Genomic DNA, 18,077 nt, shown 5'->3' on the forward strand with positions numbered 1-18,077 from the left:
CATTCCATATTTCATAACGGAAAGAAATACAACTATTTAAAAATCTTTCATAACAGATATTCAATACCTTTATTGTGGAGGAAAAGATACAAAAATATAACATTCCCCAAAGCACAACTCTTAAAATGCTGGTTTTATTACAGGACTCAAAACTTTAATGGTATTCCCATAATACAGTCAGAAAGTAGAACAAGCCCTAAAGAAAAAAGCAAAAATGCCAAGATCTTCTCCAACCACAATTATTTTTAATCCGTGAAACAGAATTTCCTTACAAATTAAGTAGTTTTTATAGTAATGACATTTATCATGATGTCATCTGTTTAGTATATGACTATAGGCAGAAGAAAAGTTGCCCTGTTATTTTTCCAGAAATTGAAATGTACCATCATTAAGATAAGGAAGAGAAAGATTTGTATCCGTGTTTTGGGGATGTGTAAGGTGAGACTGAAGTCTCACAGTTGGAGAACTTATGGATATTGCTGGAGGAACTGGAGATGCTCTCTAGTAAGCGGGTAATCCCTCTTCCCCGAACACTGCTGTTTTGGCCAGGGATTTTCACCCCAGATGGGTAGTCACCTAGGATATTAAAAATACAAGAAAAGAAATGTAGCAATTTTACAGTTTTATTATAAACAGCTTCCTCAATTGATTCATCCTTCTGCACGCCTTTCACTAAACCATGATTAAACAGATCATCAAAAGGGGAGATAATTCTTAGAGTAAATGCCAAAAGGCTGGACATTCTTTTTAAGTCCTGGAAACCTTAACTGAAGGTTTTCAGGGACCATTTGAAAATTCATGTCACTAGCTTTTTTAAACTTTCCCATTTCCCCAAAGACACCCTCACATCAAAACTATAAAACAACAGCTGCTACCAGAGTAACAGGCTTTATTTTAAATGCCCTGAACAAAATTCTGAAAAGTTAAATTTTATCAAAGTGGTAAAAAGCCACACATATGCAAATGAAATGCTTTTGACAAGTAAAATTCCCAATTCAAGATTCTTATGTCCTAAAGGCAATCTGGAGCATCTGTTTAAGTACCACACCCTGGGATCTTAGAAAGACCCTAACTTTGAGGTGCCTTATTAAACGTAAGATGCTTACCAGTGGGTGTGTTTGATCTTTGTTCTTCATTAGAAGAGCTGAAATGAGAGAATCCTGGACTCTCAACCCTTAGCTTCTGTAAGTAAAAACCAAGCAACAAACAAACAAAAAAAACAGTGGGAAACATTTATTTCTTAGTATTGGATCATCTACTTCAAATTACTCCTTAAATACAAACTAACACCCACTTTCTAATGTCTGACCAACTTTTGAGGAGTACTGTTATAAAAAGGAAAGCAGAAGGAAATCTTCAAGGGGGAAATTACAGCATAAAAAAGGGTTTTTATTTTTAAATATGAAATCATACAATGTTTCCTAATAAGAATGACTCAGAACAGAAAGAAACCTTAGTGATGAAGGAAACAGTATAAAATCTTTAGAGCCATGTCCTTAGGTAGGTAAGAGAATGAGATATATAGAAGTAAAAGGATTGGCCTTAGAAACATAGACAATTCATGCATTAAAGCAGAGTATATGGTGAATGTTATGGTAGGAATACATGGAAAACCTCTTGATTGCTTCTATTTTCTCAGAGAAGGAGGGGATAGGAGCGACAGCTAGAACAAGGATGAAGGAAGAGGTGATGGAAGTTTGAAGTGAGAAAAGATGCAAAATAACTGTCTAGGAGAGAGGAGGATTAATCAAACCAGAGAAATGGACAACTGCCACGCACTGCTCATTTGAAGTTGGTGCTGATAGATATTAAATAATACCAGTCAGTATGGTAGTTTCTTTTCAAATGTATAAGAACAGAGTAGGTAAAAAGCTGATTTAATCTGGGTTGGTGTTTATTAACCAACTATGATGAAGAATGAAAGGCCAATGGAGTTGACAGTGCAAGTGAGTGGAAATAACAGCAAGGAATCTAAACAGGGAAGGAAGGAGGTGAAGGGCAAGGTGAGGAGAGAGAAAGGTACAAGGTGCAGCACTGTCCACGTGTGAATGGCACCCCCAGAGTCGTGCAATGCAGTGACCCTGCGAAGGAGGGCTTCCGAAGAGTGGGGACATAGAAGGTCTCAGTCAAGGTGAGAGAGCTGCTGGCACTGAGGTACCAGAGAAAGAAGTGGTAGTCGGAGAGCAGGATGCTTGAAATTGAGATTGTGGGAAGATGCCACTGGGACCTAGACTATCATCATGGGAGTGGATATATTTGACGGATGGCAGGAGATGGCACCACTGGAGAAGGGAAAGTCAAGGAACTGAAATACCAGGCTGTTAGAAAGATCTATGGGGAAACTTAAATCAAGAATTCTGACAGCAATACTGTTTTATCTTCTGACTCAATGTTGCTCTAAGAATGGAGATGTCCAACTCAGGGGCCTATGGACTCCAAAAAGGGGCTATCAGCCTGAATGGCATGAAATTCAAAGCCTAGGGGTTTTAGGGAGAAGTTAGGTTAGGAAGTCTGGAGGCCACAAAGTTAAATAAGGACAACTACCTCAAATCTAGGCCCACAATAAATGAGGGGGAAAAAATGTCGCCATTTTAAAGAGCTAACAGGGAAGCAGTGTCTTTAGAGGAGAGTCACATTTTAGCTAGAATCAAGGAGGAAAACAGGCCTTCCCCAGAGGAGGCTGACGATACAAGATTTTGTTGATAACTGAGGTTGAGAAGACATCAGCCTAGTAAGATGAGTCTGGGAAATGAGTGAGGCTCTAGGTGTCCTGAGCTCGCATAGTGACTGATGCTAACAATGGAAGTGGGGGCAATGAGACTAAACCTGGTAGTCTCAGCACAGACGGTGGTGACTGGGCTAAGGCAGGGCTTCTCATCCTGGATACTACTGACATTTTTAGGCTAAGTAATATTTTGTTTACAAGGCTGTCCTGTCTCTTGTGGCTCAGCTGGCAAAGAATCTGCCTGCAATGCAGGAGATCTGGGTTTGATGCCTGGGTTGGGAAGATCCCCTAGAGAAGGGAAAGGCTACCCACTCCAGTATTTTGGCCTGGAGAATTTCATGGACTATAGTCCAGGGGGTCGCAAAGAGTCAGACACGACTGAGCGACTTTCTCTTTCTTTCACTGTACATTATCAGGTGTTTAGCAGGCTTATTGGTATCTACTCACTAGATGCCAGCAGCACCCCATTCCCAGCTGTAACAACCAGAAATGTCTCTAAGTGTTGCCAAATGTCTCCTGAACGGCACAAAAATGGGCCCTAGTGAAGAATCACTGTGCTAAGGGTTAACAATACAGAGAGAGAGCAGTCTTGTCCAGATTTTAAAATTATCACACGACTAAGACAGACTTTTAGGGGGGTTTACATTTCTGAGTTTTAACAAGGAGATTTGTGAAACCACCACTGCAATTAGGAGACAGAGCCATCCTATCACCTCAAAAGCCTTCCTCACACTATCCCTTTACAGACACACCCTCCCTCACCCCCTGGGAGCCACTGACATGTCCATCATTATCATTTGTATTTTCAAGAATGTCACATAAATGGAATCATACAGTATATAACCTTTTGAGACTGCTGCTTTTGCTAAGCATAAGTAGTGCCTTTGAGATTGATACTAATAGTTATTTGTATCAATCATTCATTCCATTTTGGGGTTCCCCTTTCACTATTTCATTATTTTAAAATAATAATACTTGTTTATTATCTACTATATTCTAAGGCAGAATTCTTAGTACTTTCGTATACTGCTACATTCAACCCTACAACTACTAGCCCTTATTATTATTACTGTTCTACAGATAAGAAATCAGCACAGAAAATTCAAATAACTCAGTCACACAGCCTATATGTAGCACAAAAATCATGCCTGAAGTGAAATTCAGGCATTCTAACGAGAGAGCCCATACTCTTAACTGCTATGCTCTCAGTAGTATAGCAAGGCCTATGAGTAAGTAAATAGCAAGGAGGGAAGAGAGGTGGTAGGGAAATTATATTAGCCTCTAATCAAATCCTGAATCAGGTCTTGTATTTAAAATATCTACTTCAAAAATGTATATCATGTAATTTTTTTGAATAAATGTTTGAATGTGTTTTGTATAAAGACTAATGCCAAATGTCCCACAGAAAGAAAAAATATACCAGGAAAGAAAAGGATCTTATGCAAAATCCAACTGGATTAAAAACTGACATTCCATGAAGGATTAAAAAAACGTTTAAGAGAAGAGAGAACCAAAAAAGGAAAGCTCGTTATCTGTTATGGACCAGGACCACACTGAGCGGGACCTAAGAAACTAACAGCAACCAGAGTCAGCTCCTTACCTGGTAACGCCCTGCATCCAACACAACCATTTTAGGTGTCACACTATTGCTGGCCTCGTAATCTTGAAGTGGAACATGAGCCTCTGTGAGCTGGATTCCAAAGAGAGTGGCTAGAGAATTACTGATGCAGTACCTTTAAAAAGGAATTCAAAAGGTTCATTTTCAGAATCTTATCTAATTTATTTAAAAAACAGTCACATTTTAAAAATTTCAAACAAAGTATGTGAGAGATATTGTAAATCTGAGAAAAAAGAAATTTAGAGATTTGAATAAATGGGAATTGGTAGCAGCACATATAAAACTGGACATCAGTGGAAAGCAATACTTTGATTAGCAAATATAATATCAGCCCCGTTTTAAGAGAACAGGAATAAGGGTAAAGATTACCAGAATAGGAATCCTAGAAGGAAAAATTCAGCTTAAGTGCCTCTGAAGGGTCAGTCAAATTGCTCAGGTGGTAACTACAACCAACAAGTAGTGACAGTGATAATAAAAGTAACATGATTTTAAAAAGCGTTTGTTTTAAAAAGGAACCGTAGAAACAGAGGTGAAAAGTGATGCATCCTATGTGTCAAAGCAACAACAAGGAAAGTTGCAAAGAATTCAATGCGGATTAGAGTATTAAGAAGACTCCTAACTTACGCAATTTTCTTGCAAACAGCTAAAGCACAGAAGAGAATATCATTTTCTTCATGCCACTTGCACCTGTACAAAAAAAGACTTTAATATCCTGATCTAATGAGTTTTCATGTGCCAAATTTCAAACTTACTTGCTGTCAGTTTTTCTTAAATGATTTCAATTATTACTCAAATACTAAAATTTCTCATTTAACAGACAAAAATAGATTTTTTAAAAAACAAGTTTACATCACTTCCTCAGATGCAAATTCATGATATATTGCAAACAACACACAACTATAAGAGACAAACTTTACCTTGAAATAAAATGAGAGTTCAGGAGACATTTAATGACTATGGTTAGCATGCATTCATAAAACAAGCATTTACTGAATATATACTACTTACCAGGCTTGTTCTAGGCATTAGGGATACAGCATTGAATGAAACACACTTAGGCACACAAAACTTACTCTCTAATGGGGAAGTCAGATTAAAGATATGTAGGCATAACATATACTAAGTTAGATGGTAAGTTCTAAGAAGGAAAAAAAACAAAAAGGTGATATAAAATGCTGCAGAAGGCTGACATTTTAGGTTAAGTTAGGCAGGGAAGGTACGACTGAAAGGCGGATGTTTGAGTCAAGACTTCAGGCAGTGATGTTAAAATGAACAACAACATACACACAAGAACCACTATTAACCTGCATGTATCTTTCCCCGGAGTGCCAAAGTCTACTGAGACTCAGAAGGGTTGGCCAAAAAGTTTGTTTGGGGCCTTCTTAAAGATGAACAAACTGTTTGGCCAATCCAATAGCAGGCCTGCCTGAACTTAGCATGAATCTCCATTTGAAAATTATAAACATGGTAAACAGTAAGTACTGCATGTCTATCTACTAACCACTAAAGATAAGGAGAAGGAAACAATCCCATTTATCATTACATCAAAAAGAATAAAGAATACCTAAAAATAAACCTACCTAAGTAGGGAAAAGGACTGAAGTTCAAAAACTAGAAGATACTGATTAAAAAATCTAAAGATGACATCAACAAACAGAAAGATAAACCATGTTACTGGACTGGAAGAATCAATATTGTCAAAATACCACCTCAGTCTACTGATTCAACACAATCCCTGCCAAATCACCAATGGAAGATCAAGAACAAAACACTTACAATTTTATGGAAATACAAAAGACCCCAAATAGCCAAAGCAATCCTCAAAGAAAAACAGAGCTGGAGATATAAGGTTCCTTGACTTCAGACTATCCTATAAAGCTACAGTCATCATGAATGGTATGAAAAGGCAAAAGATATGACCCTGAGAGATGAACTCCCCAGCTTGGTAGGTGCCCTATATGCTACTGGAGAAGAGTGGAGCAATAGCTCCAGAAGGAATGAAGAGGCGGAGCCAAAGCAGAAACAATGCCGAGTGGTGGATGCGTCTGGTGGCACAAGTCAAGTCTGATGCTATAAAGAACAATAATGCATGGGAACCTGAAATGTTAGGTCCATGAGTCAAGATGAAATGAATGTGGTCAAACAGAAGATGGCAAAACTGAACACTGACGTTTTAGAGAGCAGTAAACTAAAATGGAAGGGGACACGTGAATTTAATTCAGATGATCATTATATCTAAAACTGTGGGCAAGAATCCCTTAAAGGAATGGAGTAGCCCTCATAGTCAACAAAGGAGTCCAAAATGCAGTACTTGGGTGTCATCTCAAAAATGTTAGAATGATCTCAGCTCACTTCCAAGGCAAACCATTCAATATCACACTTCAGTTCAGTCGCTCAGTCGTGTCCAACTCTTTGCGACCCCATGAATCGCAGCACGCCAGGCCTCCCTGTCCATCACCAACTCCCAAAGTTTATTCAAACTCATGTCCATCGAGTCGGTGATGCCATCCAACCATCTCATCCTCTGTCATCCCCTTCTCCTCCTGCCTTCAATCTTTCCCGGAATCAGGGTCTTTTCCAATGAGTCAACTCTTCGCATGAGGTGGCCAAAGTATTGGAGTTTCAGTTTCAGCATCAGTCCTTCCAAAGAACACCCAGGAGTGATCTCCTTTAGGATGGATTGGTTGGATCTCCTTGCAGTCCAAGGGACTCTCAGGAGTCTTCTCCAACACCAAGTTCAAAAGCATCAATTCTTCTGCACTCAGCTTTCTTTATAGTCCAACTCTCACATCCATACATGAACACTGGAAAAACCATAGCCTGGACGAGATGGACCTTTGTTGGCAAAGTAATGTCTCTGCTTTTGAATATGCTATCTAGGTTGGTCATAACTTTTCTTCCAAGGAGTGAGCGTTTTTTAATTTCATGGCTGCAGTCACCATCTGCAATGATTTTGGAGCCCCCCAAAATAAAGTCAGCCACTGTTTCCACTGTTTCCCCATCAATTCCCCATGAAGTGATGGGACCAGATGCCATGATCTTCGTTTTCTGAATGTTGAGCTTGAAGTCAACTTTTTCACTCTCCTCTTGAGCTTTTTAGCTCCTCTTCAGTTTCTGCCATAAGGGTGGTGTCATCTGCATATCTGAGATTATTGATATTTCTCCCAGCAATCTTGATTCCAGCTTGTGCTTCTTCCAGCCCAGTGTTTCTCATGATGTACTCTGCATATAAGTTAAATAAGCAGGGTGACAATATACAGCCTGGACGTACTCCTTTTCCTATTTGGAACCAGTCTGTTGTCCAAGTCAACGACCCAATCACTGATGCTGAAGAAGCTGAAGCTGACAGTTCTATGATGGCCTACAGAACCTACTGGAATACCAAAAAAGGTGTCCTTTCATCATAGAGGACTGGAGTGTGAAAGAAGGAAGCCATGAGATACCTGGAATTACAGACAAGTTTGACCTTGGAGTACAAAATGAAGCAGGGCAAAGGCTAACAGGGTTTTGCCAAGAGAACACACTGGTCATAGAAAACACTCTTTTCCAGCAACACAAGAGGCAATTCCACACACGGACATCACCAGATGGTCAATACTGACATCAGACTGATTGTATTCTTTGTAGCCAAAGATGGAGAAGTTCTATACAGTCAGCAAAAACAAGGCCTGGAGCTGGCTATGGTTCAGATCATGAGCTCCTTATAGCAAAATTCAGGCTCAAGCTGAATAAAGTAGGGGGAACCAGTAAGATATTCAGGTATGACCTAAATCAAATCCCTATGTTTATACAGTGGAGGTGATTAATAGACTCAAGGGACCAGATCTGGTAGAAGAGGGCCTGAAGAACTATGGATGGAGGTTCATGACATTGTACAGGAGGTGGTGACCAAAACCATTCCCAAGAAAAAGAAATGCAAAAAGGCAAAATGGTTGTCTGAGGAGGCCTTACCAAATAGCTGAGAAAAGAAGTGAAAGGCAAAGGAGAAAGGGAAAAATATACCCAACTGAATGCAGAGTTCCAGAGAATAGTAAGGAGATATAAGAAAGCCTTCTTAAGTGAGCAATGCAAAGAAATAGAGAAAAATAACAGAATGGGAAAGACAAGAGATCTCTTTAAGCAAAATGGAGACATTTCACGCAAAGGGGAACATTTCATGAAAACATGGGTACAATAAAAGACAAAAATGGCAAGGACCTAACAGAAGCAGAAGAGATTAAGAAGAGGTGGTAGGACTACACGGAAGATCTGTACAAAAAAGCTCTTAATGACCCAGATAACTATGATGGTGTGATCACTCACCTAGAGCTAGACATCCTGGAGTGTGAAGTCAAGTGGGCCTTAGAAAGCATTATAATGAACAAAGCTAGTGGAGGTGATGCATTTCCAGCTAAGCTATTTCAAATTCTTAAAGATGATGTTCTGAAAGTGCTGCACTCATTACACCAGCAAATGTGGAAAACTCTGCAGTGGCCCGGGACTGGAAAATGTCCATTTTCATTCCAATCCCAAAGAAGGCAATGCCAAAGAATGTACAATTACTGTACAATTGTACTCATTTTACATGCCAGCTAGATTATGCTCAAAATCCTTCAAGCTAGACTTCAAGAGTATGTGAACTGAGAACTTCCAGATGTACAAGCTGATCTAGAAAAGGCAGAGGAATCAGATTTCAAATTGCCAACATACTCTGGATCATAGAAAAAGCAAGGGAATTTAAAAAAAACACACCTACTTCTGCTTCTCTGACTATGCTAAAGCCTTTGACTGTATGTATCACAACAAACTGGAATATTCTTAATGAGATGGGAATCTCAGTCCACATTACATGCCTGAGAAACCTGTACACACAACAAGAAGCAACAGGTAGAACTGAACATGGAACAATGGACTGGTTCCAAATTAGGAAACGGCTATGCCAAGGCTGCATATTGTCACCCTGCTGATTTAACTTACAAAGCAGAGTACATCCTGCAAAATGCTCAGGTGGATGAATCACAACCTGGAATCAAGATTGCTGGGAGAAATATCAACAACCTCAGGTGTGCAGATGATACTATTTTAACAGCAGAAAGTGAAGAGGAATTGAAGAGCCTCTTGATGAAGGTGAAAGAGCAGAGTGAAAAAGCTGGCTTAAAACTCAACATGCAAAAACAACGATCATGGCACCTGGTCCCATCACTTCATGCCAAATAGATGGGAAAACAGTGGAAACAATGACAGATTTTATTTTCTTGGGCTCCAAATCACTGCAGATGGTGACTGCAGTCACAAAATTAAAAGATCCTTGCTCTCAGGAAGAATAGCTACAACAAACCTAGACAGTGTATTAAAAAGCAGAGAAACCACTTTGCTGACAAAGGTCCATCTAGTCAAAGCTATGGTTTTTCCAGTAGTCATGTATGGATGTGAGAGTTGGACCATAAGGAAGGGTGAATGCTGAAGAATCGATGCTTTTGAACTGTGGTACTGGAGAAGACCCTTGGAGAGTCCCTTGGACATCAAGGAGATCAAACCAGTCAATCCTAAAGGAAATCAACCTTGAATATGCTAAAGCTCCAATACTTTGGGCACCTGATGCCAAGAGTCAACTCACTGGAAAGACCCTGATTCTGGGGAAGATTGAGGGCAAGAGGAGAAACAGGATAAGATGGTTGGATGGCATCACTGACTCAATGGACATGAGTTTGAGCAAACTCTGGGAGACAGTGAAGGACAGGGACACCTGGCGTGCTGCAGTCCACGGGAGTGCATAGAGTTGGACATGACTTAGTGACCGAACAATAACAAGAACAATAAATGGCACAAGTAGAGAGGTACAGATCACTGAACAGGATAGAAAGCCCAGAAATAAACCCACACACCTAGGATTGATTAATTTACAGCAGGAGGCAAAAAAGAACCCCATAAACAGTATACCTTGAGAACCCCATGAACAGTATGAAAAGGCAAAAAGACAGGACACGGAAAGATGAACTCCCCAGCTCAGCAGGTACCCAATATGCTACTGAAGATCAATGGAGAAATAACTCCAGAAAGAATGAAGAGATGGAGCCAAAGCAAAAACAACACCCAGTTCTGGATGTGACTGGTGATAGAAGCAAGGTCCGATGCTGTAAAGAGCAATACTGCATAGGAACCTGGAACGTTAGGTCCATGAATCAAGGCAAATTGGAACTGGTCCAACAGGAGATGGCAAGAGTGAACATCTACATTTTAGTAATCAATGAACTAAAATGGACTGGAATGGGTGAATTTAACTCAGATAACTATTGTATCTACTACTGTGGGCAAGAAACCCTTAGAAGAAATGGAGTAGCCATCATGGTCAACAAGAGTCCGAAATGCAGTAGTTGGATGCAATCTCAAAAATGACAGAATGATCTCTGTTCGTTTCCAAGGCAAACCATTCAATATCGCAGTAATCCAAGTCTATGCCCCAACCAGTAATGTTAAAGAAGCTGAAGTTGAACAGCTCTATGAAGACCTACAAGACTTTCTAGAACTAACACCCCAAAAAGATGTCCTTTTCATTTTAGGGAAGTGGAATGAAAACGTAGGAAGTTAAGAAACACCTGGAGTAACAGGCAAATTTTGCCTTGGAGTACAGAATGAAGTAGAGAAAAGGCTAATAGAATTCTGCCAAGAAAGCGCACTGGTCATAGCAAACATCCTCTTCCAACAACACAAAAGACTCCACACATGGACATCAACAGATGGTCTACACTGAAATCAGATTGATTATATTCTTTGCAGCCAAAGATGGAGAATCTCTATACAGTCAGCAAAAACAAGACTGGGAGCTGACTGTGGCTCAGATCATGAACTCCTTATCATCAAATTCAGACTTAAATTGAACAAGGTAGGGAAACCCACTAAACCATTCAGGTATGACCCAAATCTAATCCCTTACAATTATACAGTGGAAGTGACAAAGATTCAAGGGATTAGATATGATAGAGTGCCTGATGAACTATGGATGGAGGTGCGTAACACTGTACAGGAAGCAGTGATCAAGATCATCCCCAAGAAAAAGAAATGCATAAAGCAAAATGGTTGTCTGAGGAGCCCTTACAAATAGCTATGAAAAGAAGAGAAGTGAAAGGCAAAGAAGAATATGAAAGATACACCCATCTGAATGCAGAGTTCCAAAGAATAGCAAGGAGAGATAAGAAAGCCTTCCTCAGTGATCAGCGCAAAGAAATAGAGGAAAACAATAGAATGGGAAAGACTAGATATCTCTTCAAGAAAATTAGAGATACCAAGGGAGCATTTCATGCAAAGATGGGCACAATAAAGGACAGAAATGGTATGGACCTAACAGTAGCAGAAGATATTAAGAAGAGGTAGAAAGAATACACAGAAGAACTGTACAAAAAAGATCTTCACGACCCAGATAATCACGATGGTGTGATCACTCACCTAGAGCCAGACATCCTGGAATGTGAAGTCAAGTGGACCTTAGGAAGTATCACTACGAACAAAGCTAGTGGAGGTGATGCAATTCCAGCTGAGCTGTTTCATATCCTAAAAGATGTTGCTGTGAAAGTACTGCACTCAATATACCTGCAAATCTGGAAAACTCAGCAGTGGCCACAGGACTGGAAAAGGTCAGTTTTCATTTTAATCCCAGAGAAAGGAAATACCAAAGAATGTTCAAACTACCACACAATTGCACTCATCTCACACAGTAGTAAAGTAATGCTCAAAGTTCTCCAAGCCAGGCTTCAACAGTACGTGAACTATGAACTTCCAGATGTTCAGGCTGGATTTAGAGAAGGCAGAGGAACCAGGGATCAAATTGCCAACATTTGCTGGATCATCGAAAAAGCAAGAGACTTCTAGAAAAACATCTATTTCTGCTTTATTGACTATGCCAAAGCCTTTGACTGTGTGGAACACAATAAACTGTGGAAAGTTCTTACAGAGATGGGAGTACCAGTCCACCTAACCTGCCTTCTAAGAAATCTGAGTGCAGGTCAAGAAACAACAGTTAGAACTGGACGTGGAACAGATTGGTTCCAAATCGGGAAAGGAATACGTCAAGGCTGTATACTGTCACTCTGTGTGTTTAACTTATATGCAGAGTACATCATGAGAAACGCTGGACTGGATGAAGCACAAGCTGGAATCAAGATTGCAGGGAGAAGAATCAGTAACCTCATATATGCAGATGACACCACCCTTATGGCAGAGCAAAGAGGAGGAACTGAACAGTCTCTGATGAAAGTGAAAGAGGAGAGTGAAAAAGTTTGCTTAAAACTCAACATTCAGAAAACTAGTATCATGGCATCTGGTCCCATCATTTCATGGCAAACAAATGGGAAAACAGTAAAAACAGTGACAAGACTTTATTTTGGGGGGCTCTAAAATCACTGTAGATGGTGACTGCAGCCATGAAATTAAAAGACGCTTGCTCTTTGGAAGAAAAATTAGGACCAACCTAGATAGCATATTAAAAAGCAGAGACATTATTTTGCCAGCAAAGATCCATCTAGCCAATGCTATGGTTGTTCCAGTAGTCATGTATGGTTGTGAGAGTTGGACTATAGAGAAAGCTGAGCACCGAAGAATTGATGCTTTTGAACTGTGGTGTTGGAGAAGACTGTTGAGAGTCCCTTGGACTGCAAGGAGATCCAACCAGTCCATCCTAAAGGAGATCAGTCCTGAATATTCATTGGAAGGACTGATGCTGAAACTGAAACTCCAATACTTTGGCCACCTGAGGGTGAAGAACTGACTCATTCGTAAAAGACCCTGATGCTGGGAAAGACTGAAGGAAGGAGGAGAAGGAGACGACAGAGGATGAGACGGTTGGATGGCATCACCGACTCAGTGTACAGGAGTTCGAGTAAACTCTGGGAGTCGGTGATAGACAGGGAGGCCTGGCGTGCTGCAGTCCATGGGGTCACAAAGGGTCAGACACAACTGAGCAACTGAACTCAAGGAGACAAAAATATATAATGGAAAAAAACATAGTCTCTTCATTGAGAGGTGCTGGGAAAACTGGAATGTAAAGGAAATGAAATTATAACATTCTCTAACATCATATATAAAAATAAACTAAAATGGATTAAAGACCTCAATGTAAGACCAACTATCATAAAACTCAGAGGAAAACACAGGTAGAACAACTCTGACATAAAAATCACAGCAATCTCTCTTCTGACCCACCTCATAAAGAAAATAAAAACAAAAATGAACTGGGACCTAATGAAACCTAAAAGCTTTTGCACAGCAAAGAAAGTCATAAATAAGACAAAAAGACAACACCCAGAATGTGAGAAAATATTTGCAAACAAAGCAACCAACAAGGGATTAATCTTTAAAATATCAAACAGCTCTTGCAAGTTCAGTATCAAAACCAAACAACCTAATTAAAAAAAATGGGCAGAAGACCTAAACAGAAAGTTCTCCAAAGAAGACATAAAGATGGCTAACAAACACATTAAAAGATGCTCAATATCACTAACTACTGGAGAAATGCAAAGCAAAACTATGAAGGGGTTTCACCTCACACTGGTCAGAATGGCCATCATCAAAACTTCTACAAACAATGAACGCTGGAGAGGGGTGGAGAAAAGGGAACGCTCATACTGTTGGTGGGGAATGTAAGTTGGTATAACCATGTTGGAGAAGAGGATGGAGGTTCCTTAGAAACGCTAGAGACAGACCTACTATACGATCCTACAATCCCACTTCTGGGCATGTTTCTAGAGAAAACGATATTTCAGAAAGATACATGTACCCCAATGTTCACTGAAGCACTATTTCCAACAGCCAAGACACAGAAGCAACCTAAATGTCCGTTAACAGAGGAATGGACAAAGAAGATGTGATATATACACAATGAAATATTACTCAGCCATAAAGAATGACATGATGCCATTTGCAGTAACATGGATGGCCTAGATATTATCATATCAAGTGAAGCAGGCCAGAGAAAGACAAATATTATATGACATTTGCCCATATAAGCATATGTGCAATCTGAAAAAAATTTAAAAATGTACTTATTTATAAAACAAAAACAGACACACGGAGCTAGAAAATAAACTTACAATTACCTAAGGGGAAAGGTGAGGGTGGAGGGATAAATTAGAAGGCTAGGATTAGAGGAAAACACAGGTAGAACAACTCTGACATAAAAATCACAGCAATCTCTCTTCTGACCCACCTCATAAAGAAAATAAAAACAAAAATGAACTGGGACCTAATGAAACCTAAAAGCTTCTGCACAGCAAAGGAAGTCATAAACAAGGCAAAAAGACAACACCCAAAATGTGAGAATACATTCACACTATTCACACATACACACTATTATGTATCAGAGAGAGAACCAAGGAGGACCTACTGTATAGCACAGGAAATTCTACTCAATACTCTGTAATAATTTATATGGGAAACAGAATCTGAAGAAGAATAGATACACGTATCTCTAACTGTATCACCATGTTGTACACATGAAACTCAGCATTGTAAGTAACTATACTCCAGTAAGAAACAAACAAAACAGAACTAAATCTAGTTCTCACACGGCCATGCAGAATCAAGAAAGTTTAAGTTTCCAGTTAGTTTTGCCCCTCGTTCAGATTTTAATTCCCAAGAGCACCTACTTAATATACACATTTTCCATTGGAGATCATATTTTAAGTGAAAGCAATTAAAAATATTATAATGTATCCCAATATTAAAACAAACTACAACAAACAGAAACCCCAGAAAAATCTGACTCCAGGGAAAAATGTCTCCAAATCTCATCATACTGTTAAAAAGGACATTATTTTGATCTGGTTTATTTATACTTACTGATCTTCCTTCAAATTATCCCAAAAGATGAATGTATTTTCTAGTAAAGGACAATTCATTCTAAAAACTGTCAATAATCCAAACTTTGTATACTGTTATACTAATATGAATTATGCAACCTCAAATCTAGCTTCAACTTTAATACATTTCCAATGTGCTTCCTTCATGAAGTTCCTCTCTAAAGTAATAACATAGGATCATAAGTGAGTATGTCTGTTAGGCCTGCACCTCACTCCCAAAGTTTCAAAACTATCTTATCCATTAAAATTATGCGCAGCATAGAGGACTTTTAGACTCTTCCCTTGATATCTCAAGGTCTCAATGATCTCTGTTCCTCTTATTTCAGGGCTAAGTTTCCTCCTTCTCAAGGATAGGCCTGCCTTTCCCTTTTCCAGGAACCACCGTCATCTGACAGTTACTGATGCCCTCCACTCTAGTCAAAGCTGTCACTGTTTTTTCTCAATCAGACTCTCTATGTTTTCAACCCTGAATCACTGCTCAGTCATGTTATTCTTTTGGAAAGGTCCTCCCTTTAACCCAAATTTCTGCTCACAGAAATTCTATCCATCTTTCCAGAAGAAGCAAATAAAACATTTATTCTATAAAGTACTTCATATATTAAATACATGAAGCAATTCCTCCCTCATGCGGTTTATCATAATCTCTTGAAAGTCTTTAAGGATTTTCAGAAATTATCATATATAACTCATGCATAATGTGCTTTACTGCTCTTATCAGGCAGGAGACTCTGAGGGCAAGAGCAACCCTGTTACTCTTTCCCTTGTTTCCTACAGAACCTAGTCTCATGCCTTACATACAAAAGTTGTATTTGTTAAATATCAAAACCTCAAGTTGGACTAAAAAAAAAGCTTCTAAAGTGATGTCAAAATAGAAAACTGCACCTCTTAAAACTATGAATGCTTCTGGTTCAAGATGCCTAAATTTATCTCCTCTTGCCCTTAAGACCCTATCAAAATGAAAGTCGAACAGTCATAGTAGTGGATGCCCACAATAAAGGAGAAAACAGGAAGAGGCCTCCAAGGAAGAGAGTCTAACAGATCTGTGGGGATCAGAAAGTAAATGAAGGAGTGATGCCTGATGGACCTAGACCAACGAAGTCCCAGCCTTCAGTACTCACGGAATAGGCAGCACAGATGCTAACCGACCTATGGACCTCTGGAGAAGCTCTGAACTCACAGACATGCCCCTGGCCAGAGAGCAGAGGCAAGCTATGAGACTGGACTTCTCCTGCACAGAGAACAGTTAACTTCCCGATTCCATGCACGGAAGTGACCTGTTCTTGGAGAACCAGGCAGCAGGCGTGGGTGCTGAAACCAGGGCAAAACCCTCAGGATTCTGGAAGCTATGATTCCACCTCCAGCTTTACAACCAGCTCCTGTGTCTGCTTTCCCTTAGCAAAGCTTGGTCAGTTGACAGTCCCCAGTGGACAACACAGAGCACATATTCATCTTTGCAGCCACATTCTAAAATGTGAACAGAGCCAAGGACAATCAGACACTGAAGGAAAGCCTAGAAAGGTCCACACAGGAAGATCACAGGGAGACAGAAGGAGAGGGAAGCCTGGAGAGCTGCAGTTCGTGGGTTTGCAGGGTTAGACACGACTGAGTGCCTCAACAGCAACAGGAGGATCACAACTCCCAACCCAAAAGGATGAGATAACCCAGGGAACCAAAGCAAGCTAGCATCTCTGCCCCACCAACAAGCACCCCAATGAGATCTGTGAGATCACTGCATCTATAATCCTAGGTTTTCTCTTCATCTCTTCAACCCTCATCAACACTGATGATCGGCTATGATGATTTACACAGATAGCAACTGTGGGCTGAAAGGTTCTACAAGATCAAAAAGTCAATCTCTCCCCAGTTTGAAAATGTCTGAGTTTGTGAGGGCTCTGTGCTGGGCCCTCTTCTCTCTGTATCCTCTGCTTAGATGATCTCATCTATACCCTGTAAGATCCATTTAGGCAGAGGATTTGGCTCTCTTCATTGCATTTTCAGTATCCAGAACAGTGCCTGAAATATAGTGAAACGAATGCTGACATTATCCAAACTTTTCCACTGAGTTCTAGGCCAGAACGACCAGCTGCTTACATACTATTTCTAGAACTTGCCTCACCAGGGCCTCAACATATTCTAAACTTGCTCCTCTTTCACTTCCTCCTCTGCTCTGAGGTCTACACTAGAAACCTGTGCACTGTCTTCAGGTCTTCCTCTTTTCATCCTCTCTTCCTGTACCCAGCCCATCAGCAAGGTCCACTGATTTCGACCAATCTGATAGCTACTTACTCAGCTCTAACTTTACTGTCATCATCCTTGTTCAAGCCATTTCTTACATGGACCAGAGAAATGACTAATAATTACAGATTCAATACCTTCTTTCTTGACCTTTCCTAATACATCCATTAAATACTCACAAATTTTTAGAAATCTTAGCTAATCCTGTTGATTCCCTAATTTGATAAAATTCCTTCCCTTAGCTAACAAGGCCCTATCTTTATGGTCCTTGCTTATTGCTTCAATCTCATCTTATGAATTCTCCCCTTTGCTCACTAACTCTCCAGTGGCATACACAGATTGTCTAACAGCTTTCAGTAAACACCAAGTTTTCACCTCAAGGTCTTTGCAACCCTCTGCTCAGGATGCTGTTCCTTCTATTTTTAGCAAGGCTGCTTCTCTCCTCTTGCTTAAGATCTCAGCTTTAATGTTAAATTATCAAAAAAGTCTCCTTAACATTCTAGAAAGCAGGCTACCTTTCTGCACAGTATTTCCTACTATAGTACCCTGCTGATTTCCTTATCACTGATTACAGTTAAAACCACTGTTGTTTTCTTTTTTTATTTACAGGATGTTTCTCTTTCCCTCTTTAAGTGTGAGCTGCATGAAAGCAGAGAGCATATTAATCTCA

At 39.8% G+C, this 18,077-nt stretch overlaps 1 protein-coding gene across 2 annotated transcripts in view; it reads right to left on the reverse strand.

Annotated features, from left to right (window-relative positions):
- Positions 1 to 388: 388 nt before the first annotated feature.
- The window catches only part of MAEL (maelstrom spermatogenic transposon silencer), a 53,775-nt gene continuing 36,086 nt past the window's right edge, over positions 389 to 18,077 (reverse strand). For both annotated transcript variants that reach the window (XM_068966016.1, XM_068966015.1), the window contains 4 exons: positions 4,968 to 5,030; positions 4,326 to 4,458; positions 1,107 to 1,182; positions 389 to 576 (listed from right to left, as the gene is read on the reverse strand). In XM_068966016.1, the coding sequence (XP_068822117.1) occupies positions 389 to 576; positions 1,107 to 1,182; positions 4,326 to 4,458; positions 4,968 to 5,030 (460 nt within the window). The remainder of the gene's footprint in view (positions 577 to 1,106; positions 1,183 to 4,325; positions 4,459 to 4,967; positions 5,031 to 18,077) is intronic.

This window comes from Capricornis sumatraensis, chromosome 2, assembly GCF_032405125.1.
Source record: "Capricornis sumatraensis isolate serow.1 chromosome 2, serow.2, whole genome shotgun sequence".
In the NCBI taxonomy this organism is placed as follows: domain Eukaryota; kingdom Metazoa; phylum Chordata; class Mammalia; order Artiodactyla; family Bovidae; genus Capricornis; species Capricornis sumatraensis.